A 15347-nucleotide genomic window follows, 5' to 3' on the forward strand; every position below is an offset into this window, starting at 1 on the left:
GCTCAAAGGATAACTCGGAAGGAGTTTCACTCGGAAGATAGCTCAAAGGATAACTCGGAAGGTATTTCACTTGGAAGATAACTCTAAGGATAACTCGGAAGGAATTTCACTCAGATTATTTACTAACACCACTTGTAAGGGAACTTGTTGGAAGGCCTGATGACTTGAATGGACTCTGTTGTAGGACTGGTCAAGATCTGGCAAACATGTGAGATGACAAAAGCCCCTTTAATAGAACCTGTGCTTGTTAATTTTGGAGCTGCAGGTGAAGTGGATGTTTGTGACTAGACATGGGAATTGACTCCCCATGTGGTAACCAAGCAATAGAAACTGCTTGCAAGACCATTGAGGAGCTGACAGCAATAAAGCCCAATCAAGGCAGTATGGGAGAGGAAAAGCACCTTTACAATGAAACCAGGCTGATGGAGAATACTATGGCTCACACGGCTCAATACAGCGAGGGACTCGGACAAAAGAAGAACAGAAATGCAAACAAAGTGACTGCCCCATGTTACGGTGAGTAGTTATACGTAAGAGAAACCATTACATTGTACTGAGCAAAAACAAACCAATACACAGAGAGGAAGGAACACAACAGGTGCAGAAGATGATGGAGAAATGTAAATACATGAGAGCACAGAAAGCAAACCAGGAAATAATGCAGTACACAACAAAAAGGTGGCGAGGTCCAAGCAGTCATCTGAACTCACCACGGGACGAGGAGAGGAGACGATAAGAGAACTAAAGGTAAGAATGAGCACCAAGCACAGTCATGAATGGGGAAACATATCTGCCTGCAGAGTTGTGTGATGCACTGAGAAACCAGTTGGTTGTCTGCATGAGGAAAGGTGAGTGCTGATAAACCCAGAAACAAACTCATTAATGACTGACAGATAACCAGATGGCTGAAGGACTTCGAACAATAAACAAAGCAGTGAGGGACGTGAGTGGATGGAAGACCTGGATGGAGACCAGAAAGCTGTCCCGTACATGATCAGAAAACAGGTGTAATAAAAATGAAGAGCACAGCGGGAGCTAAAAAGAAAACTACCGTGGGTGGAGTGTGGGGTTGAGGGGGGGGTGAACGATAAAGCAGAGGGGTGTGCGCGGAAAGGAAACAACAGGGAGGAAAATAATCCCTGCTTAGGCATATGAATATGGCGCTGCTGTCCGATGCTGCTCGGGCTTCAGAAGGCTTAGTATGCCTCTTAGACTTTTATGCTTCCGAGTTCTATGAGTCCATAAATATCTGATTTCCATCGTCACATTTGTGTTTTAATTTTTTTTTACTCTTTCATTTCTCCAACCACAGTCAGTAAGCATGTAAGCACAGACATCGCTAACACCAAAGCGGTGTGACTGTTTCAAGTTGTGTGTCCTCGCCACAGGTTTCCCATTGAGATCATGAGCAGAACAGCCAGTGTTGTTTGCCACTGCAAAGAACGCCCTTTTAAACTAGAAATGTTTTCAATTGTGGCAGTGTAATTTTGCTGAACCCAATAATACAAGTATGATGATCTTCATGTAACACATGCAGAAATAAAGTACCGTTTCCAGGCACTGGCAAGTGAAAGCTTTCACTGCATGAAAACAAATGGAAGTTTGTTTGTTGATGATGTTGGTGATGTTGATGATGCAATGCATGCTGGGTTGATTTTAGCCAATATACGATATGTAGAATTGTACTGCATCAAGCAGACTCATGAATCACTATTTCATATTTTCTCTTCCACCTCTGTGGTCCAGGGGCATTTTCTAGTGTTTACCGACTTTCAGTAATTCTCCTTATAAGGCACTTTTTTGTATAATGCCCTAGTGTTCCAATAAAAAATTACAACAATCTCGGTTTTCAGAATATCTTAACATATTTGTCCAGAACCAGTGTTGCCTCAGTTACTTTGAAAAATACCAGCACCACAGAGAGGGTGCCGGTGGACCTCAGTCTGCAGTTCATCTCCACCTTAAAGACACTAACCACACGTTTGAGGACAAGGAAGTTAAAATCTTAGCCAGAGAAAAGAAATGGTTTGAGAGGGGATTGAAGGAAGCTTTGTATGTGAAACATTTGAAACCCAGGCTTAACCGGGGAGGGGGGCTGAGACACGCTTTGTCCCCTGTTTACAATGGGGTACTCATGTCAAAGCAGTTTCACTGTTTTGCTCATGGTAATGACTCATTCACGTTGTCAGGAGAGGCGTCAGTCCTGTCGTTAGGAGGGACAGCTGCCCTGTCATTAGGAGGGTGCTAACTAGAGTACAATAGGTGCTAATTAGAGCAGTTGTTAGTCACTAGCCAATAGCAGTCTGCCTCTCAGTAGGAGGGGTCTTGTTAGGTTTAAAACTCCAGCTTTTGCTGGCTTCTGTTTGTTCTTCTCTACAAGAGTCTAGACAGAAGTCAGACTACCAGAGCAAGAATTTTAGCTGAGGAAGCTTCTGCCATTAGAAACGAAACGTCCTCACGTCAAGCAACCCAGAAGATTCAAGCTTCTCTACTATGTTTTGGTGGTAGAAACAAGTGTTTGGCTCACAAAAGTAGTATAATATATGAAGAAAATTGTAGCTCATTGTAAAAAAAAAAAAAGGGAAATAAAATCACTCAACATTTCCATCTAGATGTTTTCTGTCTTCACTCTATCCAGAAATATCCATACATATGCTTTACTGGATGAGAAGTACAAAGTCTGTCACCGAAGAATGGCTATTTGCTTTGGGGTGAAAAAAAACAAACAAACTCATCCGCAAGTTTTTTTTTCTTCCCTTGATGACAGTATGCTTTGTTTGCAGGACTAAATAAAAAGTGAAAAGTGTTTTCAGGATGACAGGACCATTATTATTACCTCCGCCAAGGAGGTTATGTTTTCGGTCGTGTTTGTTTGTTTGGAGTGGTTGGAAATGACAAGAGGAACAAGTGATTAAATTTTAGTGGTGATCACGATCCGGAACCAGGATTTTTTTTTTAAAGGATTCTTCACCATTGCAGGATAGGGGGAATTTTGACATTCTAGTTTCTAACTCCACAAAAACAAGGCAGAAAGGCTTGAAAAAATGGTGATCCGGAATATGCAAAAATATAGGGAAAATAGAAAATGTTTGTGTGAGGTGACAAATGAAGCTAGAGATGCACAACTAACACCAAATTGTAGCTGAATCTGTACTGATTCAGTAAGGTGTCATCAGATTTGAAGTAGCTTCAAATGTTATGGAGCTAGATCCAGAAGAAAACTGCCATTACCGAAAATTTTTTTTATACAATAACTTTTGAACTAATAAAGACATAAAAGTGATTCCAAGTTCTAGTGGTATGTTTTCATGGTCAAGGATGTCAAATATAAAGGAAAGAAAAGTGTATGTATCATAGTTTTGGTTGTAACACTGAATTGTTGAATAGATCACTGTGCCAAGGAGGGAATCTCTTTAGGGTCAGTGACCCTATGGCCTTGTTTAGAGAAGTGTTTCATAAATGTTAAAAAATTAATATATTTGCGGTTTAGTTGAATAATAAATTTAATTTAGTCTCTTATTTGTTTTTGTCTATAAGCACATGCAATATCAATATCAGTGCTCAGGTGACAGTAGCTTCTGGGAAAGGTGCAAGTTGCAATAAACTGTGATGCCAAGCGCTAAGGATACATGCTATCCAGTCACAGCAGATGAAACTTTTTTTTACTACTGAGCAAACATCATTGTTAGACTTTTTTAGGTTCAATGATTCCACGGCGTGTAGATGTTATGGCGTCAGTGACCCCATGGCCTTGGCGGAGGTTTGCACTCTCTGAGTGCTTCTAGTTATTGTTATTATGAATATTCATGCTTTTTTAGCCTTTGAGAGGGTTTACAGGCAGTGTGAATCAGTTTGACTCTTGAACAGAGCAGCTGTGCACTCTGTAGCCGATGTGTGTGTGCATGCGCGCACGTGTGTGTGTGTGTGTGTGTGTGTGTGTGTGTGAGAGAGAGAGAGAGAGAGAGCGACAGAGACCCATGTGACCTTCTCTAGGATTGGCTGAGGCAAAGAGAAACAGGGATTGAAACCAGACGTGTCACTGTAGTTTCACAAAGTGGTTGATTGACGTCTCTGTGACATTCTGTTGCTGATCTGTTAATTCGGTTGTTAACTGTGACGTAATGCATCACGTGATTTTCAACTTCCGGGTCCAAAAAAACCCAAAACAAATGCGCTTTGTCAGCTGTTTGTTTGTCTTCTGCATCAGCTGAGCTTCTTTTGAAGCTAAGACCTCACAGGCAGAGTTCCCGGATGTGCGACTGAGTCAGTTGGTCGGAAACATCACCGGAGCTGTCGTTTTATAGATTCCCAGCCGATGACAAACAGAAACAGAAGTGGCTACAACTGATCAGGTCGGCTCCCACCCTGGCCTTTTTGTTTTGATTGGTGATGCTGTAGCGGCTGTACCAACCATTTATGAAATTAATCTCGTCAATTTACATAACCACAAGTGTTTTGTTTGGACCCTGAAACAGATTTATCATGTGACGCGTTACGTCAGAGCTTAACAGTCCCATTGAAACATGATTGAAAAGCAGCTGGGCGTGGCCACACCTCCATCAACCCAGGAGTGTTAAGATCAGGAAAGAGTCAATAAAATTTTGAGGTAGATACTCTGCAAGTGTACAGCAGGTAGGTCAGTGGCATGTGGGGGGTGAACACATGTATTTGATTTCCACTCACACTACCTGTCTGTGTCCTTGGGCAAGATATTTCATCTGTATTCCTCCAGGTAACACAGGTGTAAATGGGTTCTGGCTTTTGGTCTGAAGGTAACCTCTGATGGACTGGTCCATCACTTGGGGAGTCATTCGCTTCATGCTGTGGAACCTGGGGATAAGCAGCGGACCTCAGGGTCCATATAGGACTTACTTCTTTCTTCTTCTTAACCTGCAAAGGGGGCAGTCCAGGGACTGTTACCGCTTCATCAGTCAAAAACCAAAGTCAGACGTTGCCTATCTGGAGGTCACTCTGCATCCTGCCTCCATTGGCTCAGATGCACAGCCCGAATGACTTGTCCAAAGGTCAATTTAGAGTTAATTGGAAGTCAGTCCAACTCCTTCTGTGATGCAGTCCTGATCCTGATTGCTGCACACCAGTTTGTTTCCAGATCCTGTCCCTGTAAACTTGCTGCCCGTTTTATTTGTGCTGTTAATGACTAAGAATCTGCAATACAAGTGAAACCTCATATGAGTTTCATCTCAAGATGCATAATCCAAAGATAATATCAGAACATCGGTCCATACCTGATGCTGATTTGATACCACAACATGAACTATAGCTGCTCGGCATGATTAACTAAAATCTGTGTACCACTGCTCACCTTTAACCCTCTGGAACAAAAACCCCCCCCAAAAAACCCAAGACATTTCATTTTTTTAAAATGCTTTTTCATGTCATTCGGTCATCAGCAGTATTTGTTAATTTGACATTTCTCTGCAGCTCTTTGGTTCAAACCTGAATTTTAATGATGGTTATCACACCAAACTTTGACCAAAGGATGAGGTCATGAAGTAATCTGCCTGTCTTCACTAAACACGTCTTTCTGTTTTCCATTTTTGTTGTAAGGATAGACTTTAAATGATGATGGATTCTTTTTGTTTCCTCAGCCTCGGAGCCCGTTGCTGAACAAAGCGGCGGACACAAATCTCGGCGGAGTCCTCTGCAGACACTGTATGATGGTGACCAGGTCAGTCTCTTCTATCAGACTGATCCTTTGTGCACACACTGTTTGCCAGCTAACATTGTATTGATAAAACCAGTGCAGTGCCTGGACAAAGTTTGTATTCCTATGGAAAATTGGGAGCTACCGTATTTTCCGGACTATAAGTCGCACTTTTTTACATGTTTTGGCCGGGGGTGCGACCTATACTCCGGTGCGACTTATAAATGAAAAATATACCGGTAGGATCTCAATTAATTTACTGTAACAAAACAATTTTACGTGACAGAGTCGATCTATGTTTTAAAATGGCCACCGGAAAAGGAAATGCAATGCATCATGGGCACTGTAGTATGACGGCCATCCTATAGTTCACGCTGGTCGCGATAACCAATCAGAGAACAGAACTTTAGATGCGTATTCCTCACCTCACCCACAGCGTGTGAAGCTGACGAACTCGGTGCTTGCTGTTATTCCGGCTTGGCGAACAGAACAGCTTCAACCCTTGGATATCAATGTGAGCAGAGTGTTTAAGTTGACGCTGAGAGCTGCGTGGGAGCATTGGGTGAGCGACGGCGGAGGATTAGCGTGTGCACTTGGAAGGAGCTGGCGTCGATGATTGTGAAAAGCGTTTGAAGCAGACGAACATGGTGTTTATTCCGGGACGGCTAACAAGACAGCTTCAACCCTTGGATATCACTGTGAGCAGAGTTGACGCTGAGAGCTGCATGGGAGCACTGAGCGACGGCGGAGGATTAGCGTCTCCACTTGGAAGGAGCTGGATCGACACCGCTGGGTGGTCATGAGCTGCGCAGGTAGGCGCTGCATGGTTCGGCTCGCAATGTGGTCCGCAAAATACAAACATATCCGTAGGTAAAATGCAGCTCACGAGAGGGAGCTCAAGGCTTGTGTAACTGTTCCTGCGACTTCTGACTACCATAGAAAAATAAACATTTTAACGTTACTGATAACATAACAAGACAACGGCGAAGGCCCGAAAAAATGCCACCAAAAAGAAAATCATACTCTGCAGATTACAAGTTGTGACTGGTGAAATATGCATCCGAAAACGGTAGCCGTCACAATATTATCATCTGAACTTTTCATGTTAACATACCTGTATGTCCATGGGACTTATAGTCCAGTGGACCTTATTTATGGTTTATTTTTCTTTATAATGGATAAAGTGGCTGGTGCGACTTATACTCCGGTGCGACTTATTTATGGTTTGTTTTTCTTTATAATGGATAAAGTGGCTGGTGCGACTTATACTCCGGTGCGACTTATAGTCCGGAAAATACGGTAAATATTTTAATTAAAAAAGACCATCGCAATACTGCATATTAAAGCCAAATACCACCACCAGACCCATAGAATTCTAAATAAAGTGTTGTGAAATGCCACCAGGTGTAATATAAATAATAAAAATTATAACCAGTGAATATACCTGTACAGTATTTACCACAGTGCTTTATTCTTCCCTCAAAATATTTTATTTTACAAACTATATCTCGTCATTTTTGAATAATTTAGCTATTAACCCTCTGGGGTCCGAGGGCATTTCGTGGACAGTTCACTCGCCTGGCATAAATGTTTTATTATTGCTGTTAACAGCAACAGTCTCTTTTTTCAGGACAACCTGTACTTTCAGAATATATATGCTATAGTTGTGTTTTGTAAATGTAATAAAGGTTTACAATAAGAAATAAGAAAGGAAAAAGTAAAGCAGCGTAATGGCGCAATGGCGCAATGCGTAATGGCGCAGGGCGCATTGGAGCCAGCAGCCAGATGACTATTCAAACGGGCTAACTTGTAACACATCACTACTAAAAACAATCTTTGGTTTATCACGTGAGGTGAATCTGCCTTACGATTGGATTTTGGAAAACCATTTGACGGTGAACCAATTCCGATTGGACACTCACATTGCGCACATCATCACACAGCTTCTATGAGGAGTACAAAGATGGCCGATGGCCGGCTCGAACGTCCGTGGAGTTAACTTTTCAGCAAAAAAAAAAGTACATTTGTATCTCATATCATTCAAAAGTTATTTATAATTTAGTAAAGCTTGGTCCCAACCGTCATATATGACGGCGTCGGCCCCAGAGGGTTAAAAAATCCTGAAGAGGTTTCTGTAGGAAGTATTTTAGCCATAAGGTTATGTGTGATGAAGAAGTGTTGGCTTTTTAAATACTTGAAAGACGCTGGATTCACCGAGAGGAATTAGTACTGCAATAATGGACTTATGCAGAAGGTGGCAGCAATGCAGCAATAAGGATGCCAGCTGCTGTTAAACGCCAAACAAGAAAAAGAAGGGTTCGTTTGTTTCTCCCCACTGGGTCACGTTTTGAGAGGAGTTCATTTTGTGTCAAATTAAAGCCGTAAAGTAAATATATATATGTACAGTGGGGAAAATAAGTATTTTACCCCCTGTCAGTTTTGCAGGTTTTCCCACTTACAAAGAATGGAGAGGTCTGTAATTTTTATCGTAGGTACACTTCAACTGTGAGAGACAGAATCTAAAAAAAAAAAAGTCCAGAAAATCACCTTTTATGATTTTAAAATAATTAATTTGCATTTTATTGCCTAAAATAAGTATTTGACCCCCTAGAAAAACAGAGCTTAACAATTGGTACAGAAACATTTGTCTCCCATTACAGAGGTCAGATGTTTCCTGTAGTTCTTGACCAAGTTTTCACACACTGCAGCAGGGATTTTAGTCCACTCCTCCATACAGATCTTCTCCAAATCTTTCAGGTTTGGAGTTTCAGCTTCCTCCAAAGATTTTCTATTGAGTTCAGGTCTGGAGACTGGCCAGGCCACTCCAGGACCTTGAAATGCTTCTTACGGAGCCCCTCCTTAGTTGCCCTGGCTGTCCCAGACAGCAAATAGATCCAGGCCGTAGAGGTGCACCGATCGATTGGCCACCGATCATTATCGGCCGATCACGCCTTGATCGGTTTGATCAGTGATCGGCAAAATGTGTCTATCAAAAGGACCAATCACAACAGTGCAGGCAGTAGCGCAGGGAGCGCTTGGTGTGTTTGTCAGGAAAATGATAATTTCTCTACATTGATTACAGATCCTGCAGCGGGTCCGTGATCAACTTTTCTGCAGCGCGGCTTTCCTCTGAACCTTGAACCAATCGAACCAGTGGTTCGCAGATTGAAGCAATGCTTCGAGCCTGTTGCTTCGTTTATACTTTCTTTCTTTCGCTTAATTTTCCCCCGCTAAAACCCTAAAGAGCATACGTCTGTGAGTATTATTTACCTTTTCTATGTTAAAGCGACCTGTTATGGTCTTCTGAAACAGTTGATAGATGTATTTTATAATTTAAAAACGGGAGCGATGCTAACGCGTTAGCATGTCTATGGCATTTTCAATGTTAAAAGTTAGCATTACGCATTTGCAGCTGTCATCACGTTCATGTGCATTTGTTTTCAAATTGTAATATTTCTTAAATTTATTTTTGTTTATATATTAATTTATTATTATTTTGGGCATGATCCAAATATGTACTTGATCGGTATCGGCCTTGATCGGTATCGGCCGATCAAAATTTCAGTGATCGGTGATTGGTGCACCTCTACCGGGCCGGATGTAGTCCAACATCTGGTACCAATCCTGAAAACAGATCCGGTCCAGACAGTTTTTGCAACCTGGCCCAGATCCGTCACGGCTCCGTTTTACAGTTCTGGGACAGATCCGGACCAGATCTGAACTGGATCTGCAAAACACCAACCGTTTACAGACTATATCTGGCACGGATCTGGGGCAGATGTGGACCGCATCACAGCACCGTGGCAGGAACATGGGGCATAACGATAAGCAATTTTATCTGCACTCGGTAGAAACTATCCATTAGCGGTTGTCAACTCTGTACTCTGTAATCGTGATCGTCACTGAGGCTTTTTTAAATGCTTATTGCAAAGCGGTTTGTTTCTTTACGACAATCAAGTTTTATAAATCCAGGGACACTGATCTGTGTGTTATACGAGGTCTGTCCATAAAGTATCGTACCTTTTTATTTTTATTTTTTAACTATATGGATTTGATTCATATGTTTTCACGTCAGACAAGCTTGAACCCTTGTGCGCATGCGTGAGTTTTTCCACGCCTGTCGGTGATGTCATTCGCCTGTGAGCACGCCTTGTGGAAGGAGTGGTCCTGCCCCGTCGTCGGATTTTCATTGTCTGGAAATGGCGGAATGATTTGGGGGTTTTTTCAGAAGCTGTTAGAGACTGGCACCTGGAAACTATTCGAAAAATTTATCTGGCTTTCGGTGAAAATTTTACGGGCTTCACAGAGAATAAGGTCTGGTAGTACAGCTTCAAGGACCCCTTTAAGGACGCTCGGCGCGCCGCGCTCCGAGCTGCGACGACATGGCACAAACCACTGGACCATTTCTGAGCTGATGGCTCTGTGGATACGAGACCGTTGTGTGCTCTTTTTCTGGTTATCACAAGAGCTGGACATCAGCCATTTTCCGTCAGATTTCACTTTTAACAAGAGATTTTGTCATGGAAAGCCACGCGGAGGCTTCGCGCGTCACGACCGATGTGCTTTGGAAGCGAGACAAAGGAACACCTCCGTTTCGGCGTGTCAGAGGACAAGTTTGGACATGTCTATCTCGGCTTTCAATGCTTACCAGTCCAGTAAGTATCAGTGAAATTGTGGAGAGCTTTCCATGACAAAATCTCTTGTTAAAAGTGAAATCTGCCGGAAAATGGCTCATGTCCAGCTCTTGTGATAACCAGAGAAAGAGCACACGACAGTCTCGTATCCACAGAGCCATCAGCTCAGAAATGGTCCGGTGGCTTTTGCCGTGTCGTCGCAGCTTGGAGTGCGGCGCGCTGAACGTCCTTAAAGGGGTCCTTAAAGGGGTCCTTAAAGCTGTACTACCAGACCTTATTCTCTGTGAAGCCCGTAAAATTTTCACCAAAAGCCAGATAAATTTTTCGAATAGTTTCCAGGTGCCAGTCAGCTTCTGAAAAAAATTTTGATGGGAAAAAAAACCCCCAAATCATTCCGCCATTTCCAGACAATGAAAATCCGACGACGGGGCGGGACCACTCCTTCCACAAAGCCTGCTCACAGGTGAATGACGTCACCGACAAGCGTGGAAAAACTCACGCATGCGCACGAGGGTTCAAGCTTGTCTGACGTGAAAACATATGAATCAAATCCATATAGTTTAAAAAAAAAATAAAAAGGTACAATACATTATGGACAGACCTCATAGATACAAATCAGTTTCCTCGCATCCACGGAACTTACCCCTGTAAAACTTGTTCCTGCCACGGTGCTGTGATGCAGTCCACATCTGCCCCAGATCCGTGCCAGATATGGTCTGTAAACTGTTGGTGTTTTGCGGGTCCAGTTCAGATCTGGTCTGGATCTGTTCCAGAACTGTAAAGCGGAGCTGTGCCGGATATGGGCCAGGGTGAAAAAACTGTCTGGACCGGATCTGTTTTCAGGATTGGTACCAGATGTTGGACTACATCCGGCCCGGATCTATTTGCTGTCTGGGGTGTGTTTGGGGTCATTGTCATGCTGGAAGACCCAGCCATGACCCATCTTCAATGCTCTTACTGAGGGAAGGAAGTTGTTTTCCAAAATCTCACAATACATGACCCCATCATCCTCCCTTCAATACAGTGCAGTCGTCCTGTCCCCTTTGCAGAAGAGCACCCCCAGAGTATGATGTTTCCACCCCCCATGCTTCACAGTTGTTATGGTTAGAGGAGTTGATTTCAAAAAGCTCTATTTTGTTCTCATATGACCACATGACCTTCTTCCATGCCTCCTCTGGATCATTCAGATGGTCACTGGTGAACTTCAAACGGGCCTGGATATGTGCTGGCTTGAGCAGGGGGACCTTGCTGCCCTACAGGATTTTAAACCATGACAGCATCATGTGTTACTAATGTAATCTTTGTGACTGTGGTCCCAGCTCTCTTCACGTCATTGACCAGGTCCTCCTGTGTAGTTCTGAGCTTTCTCAGAATCATCCTTACCCCACAAAGTGAGATCTTGCATGGGATCCCAGACTGAGGGAGATTGACAGTCAACTTGTGTTTCTTTCACTTTCTAATAAATAAACATAACAGTTGTCTTCTACCAAGCTGCTTGCCTGTTGTCCTGTCGTCCATCCCATCTTTGTGCACACATTTCAGGCTCTGTTGACCCAGTAAGTCGTCAGAGAACAGAGAACTTTCAGAAGAAGTCGGCATGAGTTTATTTGGACATTCCATTGTTAATGGACATTTTGTAATGAAAGAACGTGCGGGCAGAGTCGCATGTCGGGCCGGACCCGACCGTGGGGGGGTCGCGACAGGAATAACACCTCCGTTGGAAACCTTAACGGGCAAGTTGGAACATGCCCAAGCTGTTAAACAATTTCTCAGTTACTCACTTGTTGAAAGCCATCAAAAGCCACCTGAATTTTACAAATGGTTTTCAACACGAAGGTGTTTTTCCTGTCGCGGCGCACACAGATTCGCCGAGTCGTCACGGAAACGACTCGGCGAATTTGTGCGCACGTCTTTCATTACAAAATGTCCTTAAACAGTGGAATGTCCGCATAAAGTCCTCATGCCGGCCTCGTCTGAATCTTCTCTGTTCTCTCACGACATCCTGGGTGAATTAAGCCTTAAATTAGGATGTTTTCAGGTTGAAACAGGCCGACGACTGCGCCTGGAAGTGCTGCGCGACGTCCCGCTCCGTGGGAAGTCCTTACAGCGACAGAAACACCCCATAATCTCTCATCAGCTGTTAAACTTTTCACCGAAAACCAGCTAAATTTCTCGAATAGTGTCCACTCGGATATTCCTCACAGGTCCAGAAAAAATTTCGATAAAGCAACGAGCGCCATCTCGAGCAGCGTGTGAAACAAAGGAATTCAGCCGAGAGGGCGGGACCGCATCTCACTCAAGGCCTGCCCACAGGGAAATGACGTCACCGACACGTGAAAAAACTCACGCATGCGCACGAGGGTTCAAGCATGATTGGTGTAATCGCACGTCATTCAAATCCATATAGTTAAAAAAAAATAAGTGTCGGTTTCTTATCTAATAGACCTCATATATATATATATATATTTTTTTTTTAAGTTAGAGGTGACGAAATAAACGGAACATGCAAACAAATTTTGACAGAAATCCTTATACAAAAAGTGGGTTTGCAGGACAGAGACACCACAGAGGGCCCCATCTTGGAAGTACTAATGTTACAATGTCAAAATAAAGGTTTAATATCAACATGAAAGCTTTGAAAATTAATCTCCAAAAAATTCATAATAAAGGATGCACATCATCGTGCCATGTGCAACCCATATCCGAAAGCTTAGGTAGATTTGATAAACAGTCAGAGACATATGCGAGCCACATACACACACAGATGGTTCTTGCTTTATAGATAGATGGGGGCACATTTTGAGCTCTGATGAATTCTGCATATGTTTGGATAGTGCTGTAAGACCAAAACAGGAACTGGAGCACATCATTGACCTCAGGGAAGATTGTCCCTGTGTAAAGATAAATATAGAATTGATTTACAGACATCCTCATGATTTTCCAGCTTGAACAGACCTCCTGATTTTAGTTATGTAGGGAATCTTATACAACGTTCATAAAAGTGAAATGACAGTGACATTGACTTAGATGTTGCAAATAATTAGATGTTTGTTTAAGAGCTCAGTGGACTGTGATACAGTGAAGGTTTCCACTCATACTGAATGTCTGACAAAAAAAAAAACATTTAGTTTTTCAGTTGCTTGTGCATTATTTATGAACTGCAGATTCAAAACCATAAATGCCATCTACCAAAAGAAAGAAAAAAATCTAAAAGCTCAAAACACCCATTTCTCTAAACTATAAACAAGGGTTGTCATGATACTAGTATTTCAAATTCTATACCAATATGCAGGAAAATACTGTATGCATATACTAATATGCATATTCTGCTGTTTTAAACCCAGTAGAGGAATTGTTCTTGCTTCTTTGTTTTTTTATTCCGGCATGGTGGTGGAAGAGTTACGACGAAGGTCCCTTTATTGAGAGAGTAGTGTCAACTTAGAACATGGCACCATTTTGGGGTCAACTGTGCCTAACTACTGAATGAACCTTTTATGTTTTCAGCGTTTTTTTTTTTTTAATCATTTAACCACATACAGCAACATATCCAGGTACAGCTACTATCAAAATATATATCACAATAATTAAGCTATCAAATTTACATAAATGTACAATTTATGATGATTTATTTAATTCATTTAAAGCCTGATTTATGCTTCTGCAGCTCTGTAACTGTTAATTTGACCCTCAAGAAGCTTTTCTTTCTACAATCATGACCTCCAATTCAAGGGGTAAGCTGTACATTTTCCTCTTTTTCCGACTCCATGCTGTAAATTTGCAGACTTGTCTGCCAAATATATGGGATCCCGAAATGTGGTCAGCGTGTGCACTGCAAAACCTATTAAAATATGAGAGGAAAGAGTGAAAGCAGAAAAGTGTGAAATCACAGCTTTTTGCTGTGTCTGATTTAACAGGTTCACGCCAGGCTCCGGGTCCGAGTCTGAGCACAGTGTGAAAAAAATAAATGGCTGGTTTTTAATGAGGGAAATGACTCCGTTCCCACATGTGAGGGGGTATGCGATGGGAGAGGACATTTTATCTGATGTGAGCAAAAAATCCACTATACAAGATCTGTTATATACGGTGTTTATTACATAGAAAACAATACAAAAACATTTGGACTTTTTTTGTCCGATGACTGCAAATATCCAGTTTATACGATGACAGTTTAGGTGAGCTTTACTGTACATTGGACTGAACAATAAATTTACCTCTCAAAGTTTTGATGATGACGTCGCTTCCATCCCACACGGCTGAATTTATTTTACCAAATTTTTCTTCTGTTAAGATCTGAAGGGACTCTATACATCTTGAAGCTTTTATTGTGTCTATTTGTGCATCCAAATATTGGGAACTCAACTTCTTATCCCACTGAGATACCACATCAGGTGAGATGGAGACAGATGTGCCTCTGTGGTGATCCTGAATGAATGGAAGCCTGTATCAAATCATATTTTTTTAAGTTAGTATTGTGATTCTATGAAAAGCCAAATATTACATGGAAGAAACAATGACCTATTGTAGAAGAATCACAAATGATTTATAATATATACTAATATGAAACAGATAACATCAAGGGTTGTTTCTTTAAAGTGAAAAAGGCTAATATAATCGCATCAGTCTGGCCACTGATACGATTATATATCGTGATATGTATTGTATCGTGGAGCTATTGCTACATTCCCTAGTATTGGTGATTATTTTATTCGCCTCTTCCCTTCTCTGTAGTGTACAGACTCGAGTATGAGCAGCGGTGGGCATAGCTAACTGAAAAGTTAGTTTTGTTAATCATTAAATCGCTAACTGACAAGTTAACTTTTATAATGCTAAGCTGACAAGCTGCTAAAAAATTTAGTAGACGTAACCGCTCACTGCTAAGTTTTAGTATTGACTTTGTACACTGCTAGTGATAAGCTAGTTTTGAGTTTAAACACTGCAGGGGCTGCTGGGTAAATTCAAAGGCGATCACAAACACAAAATGAACACACAAAAAAATCAATAAATAAAAAAATAAAACCCCAAACACTGTCAACATCTTTATCAAAAGC

The 15347-nt window shown here is 42.0% G+C and overlaps 1 protein-coding gene across 1 annotated transcript in view; it reads left to right on the forward strand.

Annotated features, from left to right (window-relative positions):
- Positions 1–290: 290 nt before the first annotated feature.
- LOC117507824 (carbohydrate sulfotransferase 11-like) overlaps positions 291–15347 on the forward strand; it is a 31879-nt gene continuing 16822 nt past the window's right edge. Inside the window, exons 1-2 of the mRNA XM_034167615.1 lie at positions 291–516; positions 5610–5689. Coding sequence (XP_034023506.1) covers positions 291–516; positions 5610–5689 — 306 coding nt within the window. The remainder of the gene's footprint in view (positions 517–5609; positions 5690–15347) is intronic.

The sequence above is a fragment of the Thalassophryne amazonica genome, chromosome 3, assembly GCF_902500255.1.
Source record: "Thalassophryne amazonica chromosome 3, fThaAma1.1, whole genome shotgun sequence".
Lineage (NCBI taxonomy): Eukaryota > Metazoa > Chordata > Actinopteri > Batrachoidiformes > Batrachoididae > Thalassophryne > Thalassophryne amazonica.